The 19,667-nt window shown below is 37.8% G+C and overlaps 1 protein-coding gene across 14 annotated transcripts in view; it reads right to left on the bottom strand.

Annotated features, from left to right (window-relative positions):
- Window positions 1-567: 567 nt before the first annotated feature.
- The window catches only part of USP34 (ubiquitin specific peptidase 34), a 140,316-nt gene continuing 121,216 nt past the window's right edge, over window positions 568-19,667 (bottom strand). For 9 of the 14 annotated variants that reach the window (XM_041125311.1, XM_030022504.2, XM_030022501.2 and 6 more), the window contains 15 exons: window positions 18,240-18,387; window positions 16,585-17,219; window positions 14,920-15,077; window positions 13,595-13,673; window positions 10,014-10,140; window positions 9,558-9,665; window positions 8,373-8,477; window positions 8,123-8,247; window positions 6,909-7,061; window positions 5,819-5,942; window positions 4,065-4,144; window positions 3,166-3,306; window positions 2,895-3,041; window positions 2,093-2,252; window positions 568-1,790 (listed from right to left, as the gene is read on the bottom strand). In XM_041125311.1, coding sequence (XP_040981245.1) covers window positions 1,180-1,790; window positions 2,093-2,252; window positions 2,895-3,041; window positions 3,166-3,306; window positions 4,065-4,144; window positions 5,819-5,942; window positions 6,909-7,061; window positions 8,123-8,247; window positions 8,373-8,477; window positions 9,558-9,665; window positions 10,014-10,140; window positions 13,595-13,673; window positions 14,920-15,077; window positions 16,585-17,219; window positions 18,240-18,387 — 2,901 coding nt within the window. In that variant the 3' untranslated portion in view covers window positions 568-1,179. The remainder of the gene's footprint in view (window positions 1,791-2,092; window positions 2,253-2,894; window positions 3,042-3,165; window positions 3,307-4,064; window positions 4,145-5,818; window positions 5,943-6,908; window positions 7,062-8,122; window positions 8,248-8,372; window positions 8,478-9,557; window positions 9,666-10,013; window positions 10,141-13,594; window positions 13,674-14,919; window positions 15,078-16,584; window positions 17,220-18,239; window positions 18,388-19,667) is intronic. The other 5 variants (XM_030022507.2, XM_030022508.2, XM_030022509.2 and 2 more) reach the window with 2 other exon arrangements.

Below are 19,667 nucleotides of genomic sequence, written 5' to 3'. Positions count from 1 at the left end.
AGTTTAATCAGATATTAAAAGCAGTATCACTGACAGTCCGAAAGATCACATAGGAAATGGATATTGCCCAGAAATAGCAGGAGGAAATGTGGCAGGGAAGGGTGATAAAGTCATTTCAGGGGGTGCAGAAGCTGTGAAGAAAGCGAGGGAGCACGGCCAGAAGGAGTAGGTCCCAGGGGCAGCACAGGGAAAAATGAAGCAAGTGTGCAAATGGTGCAGGAGAAAAACATGACCAACATGGGTTAAAATCAGGGAAATGAAAAGTTCCACTGGCTTCTGACACCACTTCACATTCTAACATGGGGGAGGAGAGTAAACAACCACCAGTCCCTCAACTGTGTGACCGAACATTCATGCAAAGTCAACCAGAAAAGGACCAAGATTTACATCACTTATATACAGTTGATCATCATTTCTCTTGGCAGCTGTTTCATTTTTGAAGTTGCCTTTGATGAGAAATCCAAAGACTGAAGCAACGTATTATAAACAAATGAAAAGTCATCACAATCAGTTTAATGAAGTGCACAGAATAGCAATTGATCATGTCAATAAAAATAAAACAATTAATTTTACATCAAGTGTGCTTTATTTCCTCCACAGGTATTCTGTTAAATAAAGCACCATATATATACTGCCAGGCCACAGCTAAAGAGGATTCTTTACAGAATCAAATTTCTTGTGGTTGTTTAGTATACAAGTAAACTTAATTTTGATAATAAGAACCACAGCGATCTGAGGCAATCTGCCTCTATTATAAGGTACAAAACTGGCACAGAGGACACCATATTATACACAGTAAAAATGCCATAAGTTTAAATTACATCATACAGGGCAAGGAGGCCCTGTTCTCCCAGACAGCCATATTAAATGAAAGCCACTACAGTGAACTCTTAATTACATAAAACATATCCATTATCTGATTGCCCTTTAAGAAAGTGTACGGTAGATGCAAAAAAAAAAAAAAGGGGGGGGGGGGGGAGAAAGGAGAAAAAAAAAAAAAAAAAAAAATCTGGAGTTCTGCCTGACCAAGAATTAAGCATATAAATCTATCTTGCCATTCAAGCAGAGAGCACTGGACAAACTGAAGCACAAAACAGAAATAAGCAAAACTTATACAAACAGCATTTTTGGGGGAAGAAAAAAAAAACCGACTTAAAAGCAGACATGCTCCATCTAATGTCAAGAAGCAGCTTGGTTTCCTTTTCCAGATATCCTTGTGACCACATGAATCGTAGACTCAATGGTCCTACACAGGATGTCTAAAATGTCATGCTGCTGCATATGACTAAAAAGTCCTCTGGAATGGCCACAACTGATAGATAAACTAGTTTCAGGGTCCTGGGATGGTAAGGCTTGACCATCACAGCTTCTCAAATCTGCGAGGTCAGATAAAACTGCTGAAATCGATGTGGAAGGAAACTCCGAGTCCTCCTCAGCTCCAATGGAATCCTTGGAAGTCTGCAGGTCTTTAAATTCTTTGCATTCTTCAAATTTACCATTTCCTGCCTGCTCTTCCGTGTGTTGTGACCGCGTCGCTAACATTATGTCTTCTGAAAATGAAGATGGAACTTCCATTCTGTACTCTTTGACAGAACTGTTCTCAGGGGAAGGAGGATCTTGCTCAGTGCCTGGATCAATGATTGAAGAGTCCCGTGTCTCGTTATCTGAAGTGCTTGTTGGGGTCAATGCCTCCCGGGGTTCAGTTTTTATATCACTGATACAGCTATCTACAGTGTGCTCCTCATCACTGCTGACCCGTCTTCTCTTTACAGGAGTAGCTCCTTCATCATCTGCAAGAAAAAGGAAAACTCGCTTAGGGAACACATGCTATGTTACATCCAAGTAATAGGCCTTTCACATTTTTATCCATTTCTGTATCAAACACAGTACTTTAATGAATGTTTATTTCCTTACAGAAAATTCATGCAATTGCCTAGAATTTTAGCTCCACAATAAAATAATATTTCTTGTGTAGGGCTGGGGATTGGAGCCAAGAAGCAGCCCACCCTGCAGTGGTAAGAAAACATGTTACGTTAATTTTGTAAAAATTTGTAAAACCTTAGTTAGAGTGACACCATTATAGAAGGCAAACCTTTAGTTTTTCTTTCTTTGGCTTCTTGCTCTTGTAATGAGTTCCTCTGTTGTTGACAAGCTCTACATTTGTTTAAAAGTTCTTGTAAAGTTGGAATCAGGGCTGAATTGAGCTGTTTGGGAGTGTGCACTGAAAGCAGCAAGGCAAGTGCTCGGAGGTCCTAAAAATACAGAAGTAAACAAACTTAACTAGCCTTATTTCAAACTCGTATTTGATTAATCCTGTACACAGGGAGATCTCTGCAATATGCAGGGGCTTCAACATGTTCTGAACATCCAAAAGATCAAATGCTAAATATACTTACACTACTGAAATTTCCCACTCACTACTAATACGCTGACCTTAACACAGATCTGTCCTAAGCAGATGGCAGTACTGCGCTGCTCACTGTAGGACGAAATCTTTTGCTGGGTTAGAACGTTTCTATGATTAACTGTACTGCACTTTGCATTACTTGTTTTCCACAATAAGCTGCCCTCCTCCCAGTCCTACGTCCCCGCCATCAGCTTGTGTGACCCAGGTATGTATGCTGTGCACGCCGAGAAGGGACGGAGAATTCTGGAGAGCTCAGATTGCCGCTCTGTAAATTTACGACTGTCTTGTTGGTAGGGGTTAGCATTTCCAGCCCCACAGTTAAGGCAGCCTCCCACGCTCTCACCAAGAGTCCAGCTTAGGCATGCAGGAGAGCTAACAATGCCCGCCTCTTTAATTAGAACCTGGCACAGGGCACAGAAGAGTTTCCATAGGAAATAAGCTGCCTCCTAAATGATGCCGATACTTGAACGGCTTAAAAAAGACTCACCCCGTTTAAAGTAGAGCTTGCTTTGGAAATTTCAACTCTCTGGTTGCTGAAGTCAGATTCTAGGCTTTGATACTGATTTATTAGATTTGTGATTAGAGTATTGATTAAGTTGGCACAGTTTGCTTCAGAAAACACCTGCCCTTGGACCTGTGAAAAGAACGTTTTTTTTTTAAACCACAAAAATTGGAACTGTGAAAACAGTATCCCAAACTGACATAGCATGTATGACTGCATTTCTTGAAATAGAAATTATCACTAAAAGACCACGTACCTTTAGAAGAAAATGGGTCAGAAAGGTGTATACAATGTTGTTGTTAAGAAAGGTCCTTTCATCCATCAGAATACATTTTATATATTCTGCAAAAACTGGATCTTCGCAGAGGAGCTTTACACAGTTCTTTGACATTGCAGACTGGTGAGGAGAGAGAGAAGACTGCAAAGTCACTGCGGGAAGTACAGCACTGCAGTAGCACTGTCTGCAACAGTTGTCTCAGCTGGAGACATCTAACCAGGCCCAGTAATGTTCTTATTCATATTGGACCATTCTTACCGATAAAATTTTTTCAGGTCTGTCAGGTATCACTAAATTGTACGAATGAATTATTGTCAATTATTATTTCACATTTTCCTTTTGTGAAGTTTATCCCAGAGGAATGCCAGTTTATCCCGATCGGTATGTACGTGAAGGGCCGGTGTCTCCTAATCTGTGAGCCAAATAGAGGGGCCTCTTGCAGAGGTGCGAAGGCCCCTCCTTGCGGTGGACACACGACATCCAGACTTGAGAGATCTCCCAACTTTTACTTCATCATACCAGCATTTATGCTACATAAAAAGCTGGAAATTCACAGAGGCAGGATGAAGTAGTTTTGTACACTGCCCCAACTACCATCCTGCCAGTATTGTGTACTGTGTGAGGTTGCTGCTTAAGTTTTTGCAGGACCTATGGCGTACTGGGAGCAAATACAATTTGCCAGATTTTTATACTTGATCTATCAGGTTTTATCAGATGACAGGCAACATAAGCAGAGGTATTTTCTATACAAAATACTAGTATTTTGAATGATGAAACAACACCCACAAGTTACAATTTATGAGTTAATCTCTGTTTCACGTTCATTGTGTTTTGCCTGTATTTCCATTCCGTTAGTTCTGAAATTCACTGACTCTTACCTGAGTCTGACAAAGCTCAGTCCAAAGTTTGGGGAATAGCGCAAGATGAAGTGGCAAACCTTCATATGCAACTAGGACACCTGAAATTTTGTGAGAAAGTAAGTTACTGTGTGAGAATTTTGTTGGAGATACTCACTTCCTGATAAAAGTAGTATCAAGGTACCATATCATTGTATAAGACTACATTCTAAGCATTTTTTATAATCAGACCTATCATCTGTGAATTTTTTACAGTATATTTAATGAATACACATATCCCTTCAGTATTTCTGTGAAATGTAAAAAAACTAAAGAGCTAGCTTTAGTTCTGGGCTTGTAATCAGCTTATTTTATTACTGTCTTATATTTTCAACTGGTCAGCTACAGCACTTAAAGCTTTTAAATACCTTTTTTTAAAAACAGTGTATAATTTTTAAAGGGTAATCATTATTAACCCAAGCACCATTGTTACCTAGACCAAGAAAGAGGGAAGGGATACACTGAACAATACCAAACAATACACATTCCCAGTACGCTTTACAACTAACACAACCTATAGGAAGTAGTAATAATGCTAGAGTTACAATGAGGAGAGTGTGACAAACAGCGAGCCAATGGGTGATTCAGAGGATCAAAAGAACATTCTACTATCATCGCTCTTTGGACAAGATTAATTTTGTATGGTTTTATTTGTCTAGAAGTGGTATTTAATCATAGCTGGCTAGCCAGCTTCTGTGGGCAAAGAAAACAAGTGGGTATTTTCAGAAGGTGGTTCATTCTGCTTAAGATATTTAAGAACGGGAAGATAAATTTCTCTTGGAAGGAATCTACGTCTCTCCACTGACTACAGAGGAAAATCTGACTATACGTTTGATTTTTAGACAACTGAAGCAAGACGGCTCCCAGTCTGTGTGTCCATGGAGTAACTCTTTGTGTGACACTGAGGTTGGTGCATCTGCACCTACCACATTGGGTAACTCGGCTTACCCTAGGGTCCGTGGTGGTGGAAAACAAAACTTAACACCCCCCCCAAGTGCCTTTGGAGTAGCACCTGGACTTAATGGGGCAATGCAAGGCAGGATGGTCTCCTGCAGAAAACCAGCTGAATGGCTGGAGTAGGCAGGCAGATAAAGCCATGAATGCCTTGTTCACACACCCCAAAAATAGGTTTACATTGTGAACAGGAAGAAACCCAAATACTGGTGCTATCTACTGGCAGAGCTGAAACAAGTGTCGGGTACAAACTACAGGACTGAATGGTTATAACCTTAATTAAATGTTGTGATGGCTCCCAAAACTATGGAGTAAAATAAACCCAGGCTGGGAACAACAGAACCAGTGCTGTCTGTGGCTGTCTAGATGGTCATGTATGCTTCTGGGCAGATTGCCAGTTCCTGCCATTAGCAGAAATGCTGAGGATTCAGGATCTGATCCAAAGCCATTTATAAACCGCCAACCAAAAAAACCAACCAAACAAAAAGCTTCCCTGAGTCCTGTATTAAACTCTAAATGTGCAAGGAGACTGAATTCTCACTGGTTGCCTCAGCTCCTTTCCGGACAGGCCTGAAGCGTGACAGTCACGTAGGTAAGATTGCACTACATTATACACGTCATACGGTTTTGTGAATAAAAATAACATCCAGACCAATTAATGCAGCAAGTTTCACAAGCTCTGCTTTTTCTTAAAAATTCTGAATATAAAACTTAGTGGAGAAGCACTCACAGTTATGACAGAAAAAAAAAAAATCCTTAGGCTGTTTAACCTTCATACTTACTCATTTTAACTAAAGTTTCAGTAAACTTTTCACAGTTGATTGCAACTCGACATAGTAGATGGATGAACTGATGATAAGAAAAGAAGTAGTCTAGCAGCATACGATCGTAAACATCATCTTTGCCCTGAAGATTTAAGAGAGCTTCATTTAAACTACATAAGCAACTGGACAGCAACCAGATTTCCTAAGCATCTAGCTTAATGTTACTGCACTTCTTGCCCTAAAATGTTTAATCAAATACTACAGGAAAACATGATGGGAATTTCCAGGTCTAACCCAGGCCAGCTGTGTCCCCTCACCGAGCCCTTGGCAGGCACGATGGTAAGATCGGAAGAGGGATGGCAAATGCAATTCCCCCACCAGTAAAACTTGTATCATAGGATTCTGAATCAACAGACTGAGAAGATGCAAAGCTGTGCAAATACCGCATCTTGAAGATGACGAGAAAAGAAAGCAGTAATTTTAAATCGTATACAGATACCTAAAATATATATATACACTACTGCTTTTTAAATCATAATTTGTCAGTTACGATCTGCAGAAGTCAGAATTTTCTCAAGACCGAGCTTCACAAGCTTTCAAAGCAGTATTTTCAGGAATGTCTCAAACCAAATGATGACTATATGCCAAGGGGTTTGTCTGCCAGTATTTTAATATATTTTGGATGTATACACTTAAAATGGCATCAGCTTCTGTAGACCAGATAGCCAAAATGAAATATCAAAAACTCAGGCAAACAAATGCAGTCTTATACAAAACAAATGAATGAAAAATAAGCATGCAAAACCACAGGGAAACGCAACTGTGGATGTAGTTTTAGAGGCTTAAAAATCATCTGGTTCCTAATGTATAGGAATTCATTGTAAAGCGTAAAATACCATGTCATATAATATGACGACTTTTTAAATTCAAATATTTACATTATTTAGTGTCATGTCCATTACCTCTGGATACATGGTGGAAAAAAATCACTACAGATCATTTCTGGCTCTATACATTTTTAAAAAAACTTTGGTTATACAGGAAATTTGATGGTGCACAAGTATACACAGCATCATTTTGAAAGCTTTAAAAAAGAAGGGTTACTTACCCTACAGTAACCGTGCTTCTTCGAAATGTGTTGCCCACACAGATTCCCATCTACGTGCACATAGGCCCCATGTGCAGGAGATTGGATTCTTTCTGAATAGCAGTGTCCACTGGGGCTGTGCCTGCACCCAGTGTGTCCTTGCGACCACTGTACCTGAGGGCATAAGGGGTATGGCGGCTTCAACCACCACTCAATTCCTTCACCAATAAGAATCCCCTATGACAGGACTCGGAGTTAGCACAGGAGGAGGACCACAGAATCTGTGTGGACAAAGCATCTTGAAGAACCACAGTTACTGTACAGCAAGTAACCAGTTTTCCTTCTTCAAATGATTGTCCATACATATTCCTTTTAGGGTGGGATTCACCTTACCTGACTTTAGCTATCTAAAATCTAGTCATTTCAGTATTCCCTGCAGTCAGTGGAGAGAGAGAGACAGAGAGAGAGAGACTCCTCCAGAGGAAGAGTCACCTCATCTGGACTCGGGTGTCTAGGACAGGAAGGAGGGTAACTGTTTGTCTCCTTCCGAGGGTAACTATTTATCGCCATGAACCGTAGAAAGAGCTGGACACTGACTGACCTTTTAGATAGGCAAAGTTACGTGAGCTGAATCCCACCGTTGCTGCAACTGTAATAATGGGACGTGGCAAGTGACTACGAAGTAGCCCCAACGAAGCTGGCATCCCATCAGGAAGCCCACAGAAGGGAAAATGGAAAGTAAAAGACTTAAAGCCCTATATGGTATTTCAGGTACTGGTATTTTACCCAAACAATTAGTAGATTATGCCTCAGTCCCGGTGAAAAGGACTTCACTGAAACCTGGAGGATCTATTTAGCTGTCTGGTAACAAATCTTAACATACTTTGAAACCCATCTGGACAATCCCTGGGTGGTTCCTGAATTTTCTTTATAAATGCCACAAACAGATTGGACGATTATCAAAATGTGTGCTATGGGTTTTTTTTCTGAATACAAGGTTCAAACTCGTATCATGTCTGGAATATGAAACTGCCTATCACCAAGGGCAGGGAAATGGTGCTTCTGGAGTGCACATCTAGAATGGAGTATATGAGGACAACACATCTTGAAGAAGAATTATGCTTTGTTTACAGATAAAACGTAAATGCATTATGCTACTGGATTCTTATAATACTTTTATAAAAATGGGAAAACAATAGAGAAATAGCTATTTATAAGACCATACGTTTACATACCTTGCTGGCTTCCACCATTGTAGGCAAGAGGCACATATTAAGTTCAGGACGTGGAGGACGAATATTGCTTTTTCCCCCTATTAATTTCAAATTTTCACGACATGGAAAATAAGGTCCAAGAGACACTGTAGTATAAGTTAGGATAAAATAGGGATATATTAAAAAGGTCAATATTTGACATCAGCAAGGAACACGATAAGAGTAATAATAGCGTAAGAGAACTTCAAAATACAATCACTGAAATACCTACTTGGGATATTACTGTGGTGGTATGTACAATGATTGTGCTGTAGAAATGGAACCAGAGTATGTAGGAAATCATGAGGACTTAAAAGTACAAGCTCCTTGAGGACATCTACAAACAAAAAGTTGTTTTTGCTATTACATATTGTTATTTCTTAACAGCAAACAGTTTAACTTAAGGCTCATGCATTGGCAAACTCTCTTTCATATCGCTTTTGCTGCACTTAGTGTGCACCGTGGAGGCAGGCTCTACTGTGAATAGCATGTAAAGTGAACACCCCTGAGTCAGTCAAGATTCCCTTCACCTCTGCCACTGGGAGAAAACCTGCTCAGTGGTAGATCAACCACCAGTGAGAGGGGTGCCAGCTTGTAGAAAGTAGAAGCTCAGTAAAGTTACCCTCTTTTCTTCTTCTTAAACATATCAGGTTTGATGCCTGGAAAACGTCAACCAGCAGCAGTCAGGAGGACAATGAGAAAGGCACTCAAAATAAGGGGAAAATGCATACAAATCACACAAAAAAAGGTCATTTGGACACAGTTTTAGGCCTTCATCAGCATGCATAAAAATGCAGATTATATCCATTAAATAGTATTAAAAAAGCCTAAACTAGAAAAAACCTAGACCTTTTTGAAATGGGTCTTCTAATGCAAAAGAGACACTTATATACAATGTGTACATCTACAATTTGAAAAAGAAATCCATTTCATTCTACAAGCTATTTAAGTTTTACTTTTATTATTATACCTTCTGGAAATGGATCAGAAAAACGAACACTAAAAGCTGTTATTCAGACTAACTTGGTCACCATGCACCCTTCTGTGTGGAGCGCTACTTAATATTTGAATCTTAATGTAAGATTTGGGATTTGATTCTAAACTTGCTGACACCTGAATTCAGGAGTTATTCCTGCCCCTTAACAGGTAGCAAATTGGTCTCTCAAAATGAAGGCTGACTTTTTGTGCACACAGTCTGCATGCCTAGGAAAGTAGGAATATTAATTTTAACCTCACAAAACCAGAATTATTTAGAATAGGAACAATGGCAATATTGACGTATTGACAATATTAACAATCCCAATCTACAGAGTTATCTAGTAAGCATTTGCACCTGCAAAAACTGAATTTAAATTTCAAAGCAGGTAACTGCAAAGAACAGGTCCTTCCTGACTGCAGTTACACTATTATGACTTACCAATACAAGCGTTTCTAAGTTCTGGAGGACTATAGGAATTTAGCAGAGTTAAGAGCTTATGGGCAAATTCAATTCGCTCCTGCCACTGAATGAGAGCTTGCTTCACATCTGCAAATGCAAAAACCATAGAAATCTGTTTAGTTGATTTCTCAAAAGCTCATTAAATCATAGAATTTTACTGCTAAGAATCTCTTCTTCCTCTAGCGTGATTTTAATCAATCTAGAAATCTGTGAAGTCTCACTGGTCTACTGCTATTAAATTTACTTAATCTAGTTTCATATTATGTCAATAAATAATTTAATAAATTACAATTTAGTAACTGTTAATAATCATATCTCCTACTGTATGGCAAGTTTTTAAACACAGATAATAAGCAAGATAAAATACTAGGTTTTGGGTCATGAAAATTAATTAACAGAAAACAGGCATAATCCTTTGAAAAGTTACAATCAAACCTTTTCTCTGGAGATATGGACGTGTTGATTTAAGAACCGAAAGGAAAATAGACAGAAGTTCTACCAGGTCTCCAGTCACATGGCAAGCTGTGGCCTCGTGGTACATCATGTGCAATGTGTTAAAGGACTACAAAGAAAAAATGCCAAATTAACATACTTTTTGTCATTTCTATCTCTATCCTACAGGTACCACTTTTATTTGATTTTATGCTCAAACAAGATGTATCAAAATATACGGTGCTAGATGCAATCACAAAATTACTCACAGATAACAACATTTAAAAAGAATAAATCTCTATACAAAATTAGTATATTTACTAAAAGATTCTAAAAAAAAAAAAAAAAAAAAAGAAAATTAAGAGTGGGGCAGGGGGGAAGGGACAAAAAGAGAGAAGGAAAGAGAGAGAACAAACAAACAGCCAGGTATCTTCTGTAACAACCAAAAGGAATTGTTGACCTGGACACCTAGTTCTGTTAACAATGAACGACAGGTAGTCTTGTCTGGGGGGCCTAAACTGAAACTTGCCTTTGGCCAAAAGGCTGATTTTTGTTCTTCTTGCCTAATCCAAAAACTAGAGTATTAAATTTTTATCATGTGCATGCCAGAAGAAAACTGAATTTGTAAAATTTATTATAACATTAACCCCTCTACAAGTAGCTACCGCCCATCTCAACTCAAGAAATGAGCATTTTTGTGAGCACACCCAATACAGCTTATAGAGACAGACATTTAAAAGCAGCCTTGATTTGTTTTCAAGGTAAAAGCTTTGTATTAGTGGCTCAAAGTAATTACAAAGTTTTCACACATTTATCTAAAACCCAATAAGCAAAGCATAATTTGAGACACGGTATTTTTGTATACCTGTAATCCCAATCTTTCTGTGCCAACATACAAAGTGGCATTAGGGATGCATAAGGACAGACATGGGTATGTGAATTTGGGGAAAAACCATAAGATTAATACAGATGCTACTCATTTTTCAAAATGCTGCTTAAGGACATATGCTATATGATTGTACATCAGATGAATTACTTCTCCTTTTATAACTAAAATACCTTCTGGGCATCCATGATTTATAGAAATATCAGAAAGGAACAGCAACTCATTTCCAAACTGCAAAAATTCTAGCACAAGATGTAAGAAAAGATATTTAATCTACTGGGATATTTTAAAGATAAAGAAACAGTAATCTCATTCCCTATAAAGCATTATATTGTAGTGAAGACAGAAGATATGTGGCCAAACCAGCTAAGTGGAAAACTTTTCTGGATATGACAACTCCTTGATGCGCTATTTTTCACCACGCAAAACACTTCCCGTGACCAAGTGAAGATATAAAGCCTGGTAATTTCAAGTTGTAAAGCAACATTAGTTTGATCTCTTTTCTAGCAGTGTTTTACATAGGATAAACTGCATCTTGTATTACACATTCTTTATAAACTTAATTATCTATTGTTAGTATGGATCAGGGTTAACTAAGGTGTTAAACAAGTTCTTTTTATACATATGTATGTATGTGTGTAACCTAGTCTACTTATGAGTCTCACATATGAATAAAGTTATAGCTCAGCTCCTACATTTTAGCCCAAGTTTACTGAATGTAAGCATTTTCAAGACAAAGAGGAACAGGTATTTTGGAGTAATTAACTACAGTTAATTAATCAATAGGCTTAACAGTTATAACAAACTCCTGAAAACTCTATTTTCAAACAGCACTGCAGTGTCTTAATTTTAGTTTTTCTAACTAATTTTGTAATTCCAGCTTTTTCTATCATGCTTTTTCCCAGAAAATGTAAACTAGTGACATAAAAAAAGTTAAGAGAATTTTTTATATAAACCATATAAAAATGGGATTGGAATCAACCTCAAAGCATCATCTAGTCCATCCACGTGCCTTAAGGCAGACTAAATATCTTTATATCCTCGACAGATGTTTGCTCAAAGTTCTCCTGATGACTTCCAGTTGTACTGGCTGACGCCTTCTGAAACAACCTCTTCCAATATCCCATTTACTGTACAGCTACAACTACCTCCCCTGTCCACTTGTCTTGCACCATGGATTTTTACCAGTTTATTATCTCCCCCTGAATGCACCCTTCTACATATACCAAGAATGACTTGCATCTTATTTTTACACTTTCTCCAACACATCCAGACAATCTTGATTTTTATTCTTCTCAAAAGAATCTAGTGTCCTTCCCCATTTTGCACTGCCAATATATTTAATAAACACATGTTCTCGTCCATCAGCTCGATAATGGCTGTGTTGAATAGAATCCAAGATCTCACACCCATCTTAAGAAGGCCAAAAGGAAAAAAAACCCAAACCAAACCAAAACAAAAAAAACCCAACAAAAAACCCCGATAAACACTGTGTGTGCTCTTTTTCAGTCTTCTGTTATCTCACTCATCTTATAAAGGTAGTCACTAACAGTTCAGAGCTTTTTCAGCAATGTCTTTTAGGCTTTTCCTACATTACTGCAGGATGGACAGTACGAGTGGATCTGTGGAGTGAAACCGTTGGTGGGCAGGGGCTTGACATCAAATTGTACCCATTTCAGGGCTGCGTTATTTCTTCTTCTTTTTTTCCTCTCTATTTTGAATTAACTCTGGTCTGGTCTCAAGGACCCAATATCCATTTACAACTGGAATATACTATATGTGCTCCAGAAATGCTTTTTAGGTTTAGTTTCATTGGAAAGAAATGTAATTTGTGTGTTCTTAGACCACTCCTTGCAAACAAAAGCAAAATAGGTAAGAAAGATAGGGAGAATTGCCTTAGAAGTGCCTCAGAGAAGTGTTCAGAAATATTAATCACAACTGCATCTGAGTATCCTTTATTTCTGTATTTTAACCTGTTGCCTTAAGACTTCTTAACTAGTAGTAACTGTGTGACTGTGCTCAGCCATTCACTCCCAGTTAATCTGTAATGAAGAGAATGACACCAAAAAAAGCATAAACTCACTCCTCTCAATATAATCTGTTGAAGAGTTTCCCTCTCTCTTGAGAAGCTGGCAAACATTTTCCTGATCTTCTTTTTACTACTAAAGAAATCTTATTAAAGATGACAGGGGAAGTACCTATGTGAAGAAAACCAAGACTGATTTCTTACTACTCATGACATCTCTTAGTAGTTGCAACTTCTTCAGTAGACCTACTTTACTATTATGAACCTCAGAGCCATTGTATCTACCCTTGATATACGAGATGACACAACACCTTTTTATTTCTTGCTCATCTTTCCTATTTAAGCTACATCCTTTTATAGCTATCCTACCAAATCACTGGTATCAACTAACGTGTTATCTTCATGCTGTATTAAGATTTGTATTGCCTCAAATTTACTCACTTAACCTCCTACATTAGTGTTTAGACATACAAAAAGAGTCTGGTAAATCTTTTTTTGTCCTTCTTATGACCCTTAAGATTTTAAGGTTTTAACATGTATGCCAGTACTTAACCAGCATATTTCATATGATATCATACTAAAACAATTTAAAGCAAACACATCGTCAGGAAAGAAGGGATGACTTCACGAGAAAGCGAGATGTTTATTTTAATTAAATAACAAAGTATTTACCTCAGTCATCAGAATCAATCCTCTATTAAACACAACAAGAAGTCTGTCTTCATCAGATTCTAATAATATTCTGAAGGCACTAGGAAAAAAATCCAAACATTGAGAACATTGAAAATTACATACCATCTTTTCATAATTCATACAAATGCTTAAAATTGTTATGCTCATACTGTATTTTCAAAAATAATCACAGAACAAAGAAACCCCAAAAGAACAGTTATTCTCTTCACCCCCCCCCACTTTTTCATTAAAAAAAAGCCTCTGATGTCAACTGTCTTTATGTCAACTTCATGTTATCAAAAGTAATTTATGAACAGCCCTTACAGAATTATTTCCCAAATAATGTCTCCAAAAATGCTAAAAACTGAGTAAAATAATGTACTTGAAAAGACAGAAGTTTATGCCTGTGAAATGATACATTTAGATAGGTTCAGTTAAGCATATGTTTGGACTTTTAAACGTATAAAAACATTTCTAACAGAATATTTTATGCTTACAGCAGAACAGAAAATAAAGGATTATGCTAATGAATGGATCCTCTCAACATAAAAACTCTTCCAGACCGTTTGGGAAAATCTGATTGCACTCTATGACAGAGGACTGTACGTAATCCCTTCAGGTAACACAGGCCATTTTTCCTTTTCACAGGAGTGTTTCAATGCATCAACAGTTGCATTTAAAACCCCAACACCTGACCTACATACACAGGCAATTTATAGTTGTACTGAAAATACCCAAGCGACAGTTTCAGATGTACTACTAAGACTAGAAATGAAAAACTATTTGAAGATACAATAAAGCTCTGTCCCCCAGGCAGAATTTCTAAAAAAACCATTTCTGCCCCAAAATAACAAATGTCAACAGCAGCAGCTGAAATTACTAATGGACTAATATGGACATAATGGACTAATTATGGTAGGCTGAGAATGGAATTTCAGCTTAAATGCTGAATTAGAACATTGATTGATTTGGCTTTAGCTTTTTTCCAAGGGCTCTTCTGATGCAATTTTGTCACAGTGTTTCTTTCTGAACCCTAACATCTTGGTTTACACCTGTTTATTGTAAAATATTTGCTTAGCTTCTGAATTTTCAGCTGATGAAACATTCTAAAATAAATTATATTCACAAAGAATGGATTTTGGAAAAAAAAAAAAGTTATAACTAACTTTCTGTTTCTTATTTCTGAAAAAAAGTAGCCCCAAAACTTTTTCAAAAAGAATGTAAGAATAATAACACTAACTTTTATTGTACTTCACATTTGGTAAAATATAGTTCTTATTCAAATAGGATTAGATTATTACACTACAACTTCACTACTAACGTACCTTATTAAAGTAGTCCAACAAGACCGTCCGTCCAAGCAGCGCAGGTAACAGCTTATGGTTGTTTTCTTAAATTGCTTTATGTCTTCTATCTCCTCCTCTCTCATGTCTGGTCTCTGAGCTACAAACAGTTGCATGAGGTTAAACAGCTCTTCTACTGCCTAAAACACACAAAAACATTAGGTTAGAGTAATATCTCTCAGTATGTTATGCTTTATATCTTATTGTGCATTACTTATTGTGTATTACTTCTAGTAAGTAACACATAGAACAAACATACGTAAGCAAATTTAGATGGGAATACATTTTTAAGCATTACAACAAAATTACAAAATCAGCAGACAACATTTTAACCCCAAATAATTAAAACGAAACCATTCTTAAAAACTAAACTTCTGACATAGAAATTGTGGATATTTCTTATCTATCTGGAATGTAGTTTGCTTTCAGCCTTTGCTATTTACTGTGTGGATTAGGACACAGATATTTGAGATAACCTTTCTGAACCTTAAATGGATGTTTTGATGCTTCCTAACAGCATAACTCATTGCCACATACACACACAGACACACATATATATATGAAAGAATCTGAAATCCTGATCCATGTGACCAAACTCCAAACTTCCTGGCTTTCCTTAAGGAATGTAGGGAGTCATCTACATGCTGCATGGGTGTGTGCATTCTCTGATGATAATACTATATTCCAAGTAACAGAATTCAGAAAGCTGCTTATGCTAAAACTTGCTGAAGTCCCACATGCAGGGGAAACACTAAACATAGTGGAGTAACTAAAAGTCCCTTGCAAGACAAACTGAGACTTCCGAGGGGAGATGCAAACAATGAAAGCAGCAGGAATACTCCCCCCAGGACCGCCAGACTATAAATTTACTCTGTGAGCTGAAGTAGAACAGAAGTTCAACATAAAAGATTCCATGCATCCTCCTCCTCTACATAGTGAAAAAAATCTTTGTATTCTTTCTGTCCTCTTACACCTATGAAAGACCTCAAAGCAACATTCACGGAGTAATCATGCAAAAATGCATACTTTGCCTCTTAAAAACTTTGTAAGCCTGTTTTTTCACTGTTATACATGGACTATTTTAACTAGTATCCACACTCTACTGCAGGAGTCATAATGTTACAGAGACAGTGCAACTCCCAGTGTACCAGTGTTTTGCAAAAGGTACACAAGTGTTCCCAAGGTGAACACGAGGCCATCCCCCATTTGAATGCAACAGGCTAAATCTTGGCCCTATTCCAGAAACTGAAAGCAAAGAAACTCACTGGGAATTCCTCCAACTTGGTGTGTTAGAATGCAACACACTTTCTTGAGACCACCATTAAAGGCTATTCCTTGTTTCTTACAACTAGACTGGCGTACAGAATATTGACAAACAGTGGAAACACCAGTGCCTGCTTCCAGAAAAAAACCATCTGCTCTGCAACTGCTACACAGCAAAGAAGAAAATCCAAACCAATCATCCCACAAAGTACAGTAATCGGATCTAAACACATTATTAATTACTTATACCAGGAAATCAAAATATAATGCTTTCACCAGTGGATACATTAAGTAAGTCTTTTCATCTTTTTCATTAAGAGAGACATTCAGTAAGAGAGGAAATACTAACAATGAAACGGTATTCTTTGGTATCAATCTACTTACTCCTGGGTACTGACTGGCATGTGGCGTGAGATTCTTAAAGGCCCACTGGATATTCTGGTGAGAAGCCAACTGCCTCGTGAACGCAGGGGACTGCTCACAGCAGAGGCGCAGGATGCCATAGTAGGCAGGCAGCATCCCACGGTTAAAGAGCACCACATCCTGATCGTCATGGTCTGCGAGGATGTAATTGAAGGCAATGTTCTTCGTCACCACGGGATTCTGTACAATAAGGCGTACGTTCTCTGGACAGTCAACACACACATTATACCAAAAAGACAGCAAAGCCTGTTTGTTGTGGTTGGTGGCTATAGCCGGCTCAGAAAGTTTAGGCTGGAAAAGGTTCCATAAGTCCATGAAGTAAGTAGAAAACATGAGTTTCTCAGTTTTTGAGATCAAACAGTATGTCATGAAACTGAAGTAGGGCACAAGTTTTGTAGTGCCATGAACAGCAGCATCAACATATAGCTTAGCTCTTGAAAGAAGGCCAAGAAGCACATTGTAGACTTGATGAAGAACTACTGTAGTATCTGGACTGAGAGGCAGATCGCGTGTAGGGATGTGCAAAGAGCGGGTTGATCGGAACATCTGACGGAAGGAATTGCTCGGAATAAGCGACACCAAGAGATAGGCTGCAGCTTCAAATAAAAACAAATTTGTTACACCTTTGAAAATGACATACATGCTTAACAGCCATTTAAACAGAAGTTAAATTACAGTGTATGTTCCATTTACAGATTTCAAAGCATTTTACAGAATCTGGTATTACTATCTTCACACTAGAGATAAAAAAAAAAAAAAAAAAAAAAAATCAGAGTGGTAAGTCTAGCACAAAGCATCTTAAAAGTGGTATTGAGATTTGCTTTCAGGCCTCTTTACACTATATTCCTGCCTGCTGCTTGGTTCTAACTCTTCTAACACAATGCATCCCATCACAGAAATACAAACCCAGATGTTTTCTGTGACTAAACTGTCCACTGCTTGATCAACAAGTCATTACCTCTTCAGAGATGTTTACAACTGGAGTCTGTTGCAAAGCTGTACCACCAGTTTCCACATCTCCCTCAACCACAGAAAATGTATTAAAGTTCAGTGTGGCCTGTTACTGTGGAATCTCCTTTATAAAAAACTTTAGACACAGGAAAGGCTGAAAACGTGATCTGGCAATCTGACAGTGTGATTCCTGGTAGAAAAAAACAGAGAGCCAGGACACCATAGAGATGGGGAGAAACACAGGCTGCTTCTCCTTGATCCACAAGTTCAAAGGACTCAACCAAAGATTACTCTGTGAGGGGTGAAAGAACATGGTCTACTCCTACCTACAGTACAACTATGTGATGGACACTATGGAGAACCTCTTGGATTAGCTCTTTTTCTTCTTTGGGTTTTCCTGAATCTAGTAGATTAACCACATAAGATGAAGAACCTACTACTGTATCATTCAAGTTATGAAATCAAAACACTTTTCATCAAAACCAGTAGCATGTCTTCATGAGGCACCACAGTTGTACTAATATTTTAAAATACAGCAATTCTAAAACAATTGGAAAAGGAAAAGGCAAGCACAAGAGCATGTATTTCACTTGTGACAGAAATACCCCATACATAGTAACTTGCCAGAACAGAAGAATAATTCTCTTCAATTTAAATTAACTTACAAGTTCTCACTCTAGGATAGTTGTGTGCCAGAAGAAAACGTTCAACCCAGTTTTCCATATTTTGCAGCACCCAGCTGTGAGCTAGTTTATTTCGAGGTGTTTGCACAGCCAGCCAATCCAGGCACTGAGATGGGTTGTATTCAATGACCTGAAAGAAAAGGGGAAAAATCAAAAAGAATATATTCACCTTGGCAATATGTACTGATGGTATTAAAAAACCCTAAAAATAACTACTAAGACTTTCAAAATATTTTTTCAAAATCACTTCGGACTATCAAAACACCTACAAGACTGAGATGCTCTGGCAGAAAAAGAAAACCCTCATTAAGTTTCACTGGTTTGTGCTTCTGAATCTCGTGCAGAGCTTCTGAAAGTTCAATCTATGTCCAGGAAGTTACTCTACATACCCCTTCTGCATATTTTGAGATATTTAAGAATTGAAATGTTAAGCATTTAGGAAACTGAACAATCTGCTCTTTATAAACAAATAAATCTTTTTTTTTAAATAGCTAACAAAACCTTAACACTGAATCAGTATTTTTAGCCAAGTTACATCAAAAGAACATAAATGGCATGCAAGTATGTTCATATAGCTTCATGCTGAGGGTAACTATTATGGTTTTTATGAATATGCAATTTCAAGGAAGAAATTCATCTAGTGCTTTTCAAAGGTAATGAAAAGCCTGTGGAGTGCTGTTGTACAGTTATCAAAGCCTTGCAGATAATAAGGAGAAAACATAGCTTCCTGTGCCTTTCTGGTTCTGTGTAGTTGAAAATTTGTTGACATTAGGCCAATAAAAGTAGTTTGTTCATTTGCTAGTTTTTAAAAACTGTTTTCTTTTTACCTTGAGGCCCAGGTGCCCAGACAAGGAAAAAGGAACTCTTACCTAAGAAACCATTTGCTGGATTGCTGAAGCTGTTCCCAACTACTCTAATCCACCTGAAGAATATGAGCATCTGACGACCAAAATTCTGCTTATAAAATTTTAATCTCAATTTAAAAATAAACATATTAAGAACAATCTCCTCCCTTTTTTTAGAAATGACAAATTGATCTTTCAAATTTCCTTTGTAATAGCTGGAGGGTATCTCCAAGAAAAAGACTATCATTGTTCACTGTCTTCATGGCTCAATCACTTTTTAATGACTTGTAGAAACTGAAGTGGCTGCAAAAGTAGGTTCTACACCCTAAATCTGTCCGTCTGTGCATTAACTACTGGGCCTTTCATCCCTGCCTACACAATTTATATCTCTAGGGCTGTGTCAACAAGGTAAGGATAATGATGCTGGCAACACCAGAGACTGAACCGATGTCTTCGACTGCTAAAAGCTTGACTTTCCAACAGAAACCTGTCACCAACTTGCTTCCCCTGTAGGTTCAGTTTGCGTAGTAAGAATAAGGAGGGAAATAAAAAAGAGGATTGCTTA

This window comes from Aquila chrysaetos, chromosome 8, assembly GCF_900496995.4.
Source record: "Aquila chrysaetos chrysaetos chromosome 8, bAquChr1.4, whole genome shotgun sequence".
Lineage (NCBI taxonomy): Eukaryota > Metazoa > Chordata > Aves > Accipitriformes > Accipitridae > Aquila > Aquila chrysaetos.
This window is presented reverse-complemented; position numbering and strand designations above follow the sequence as displayed.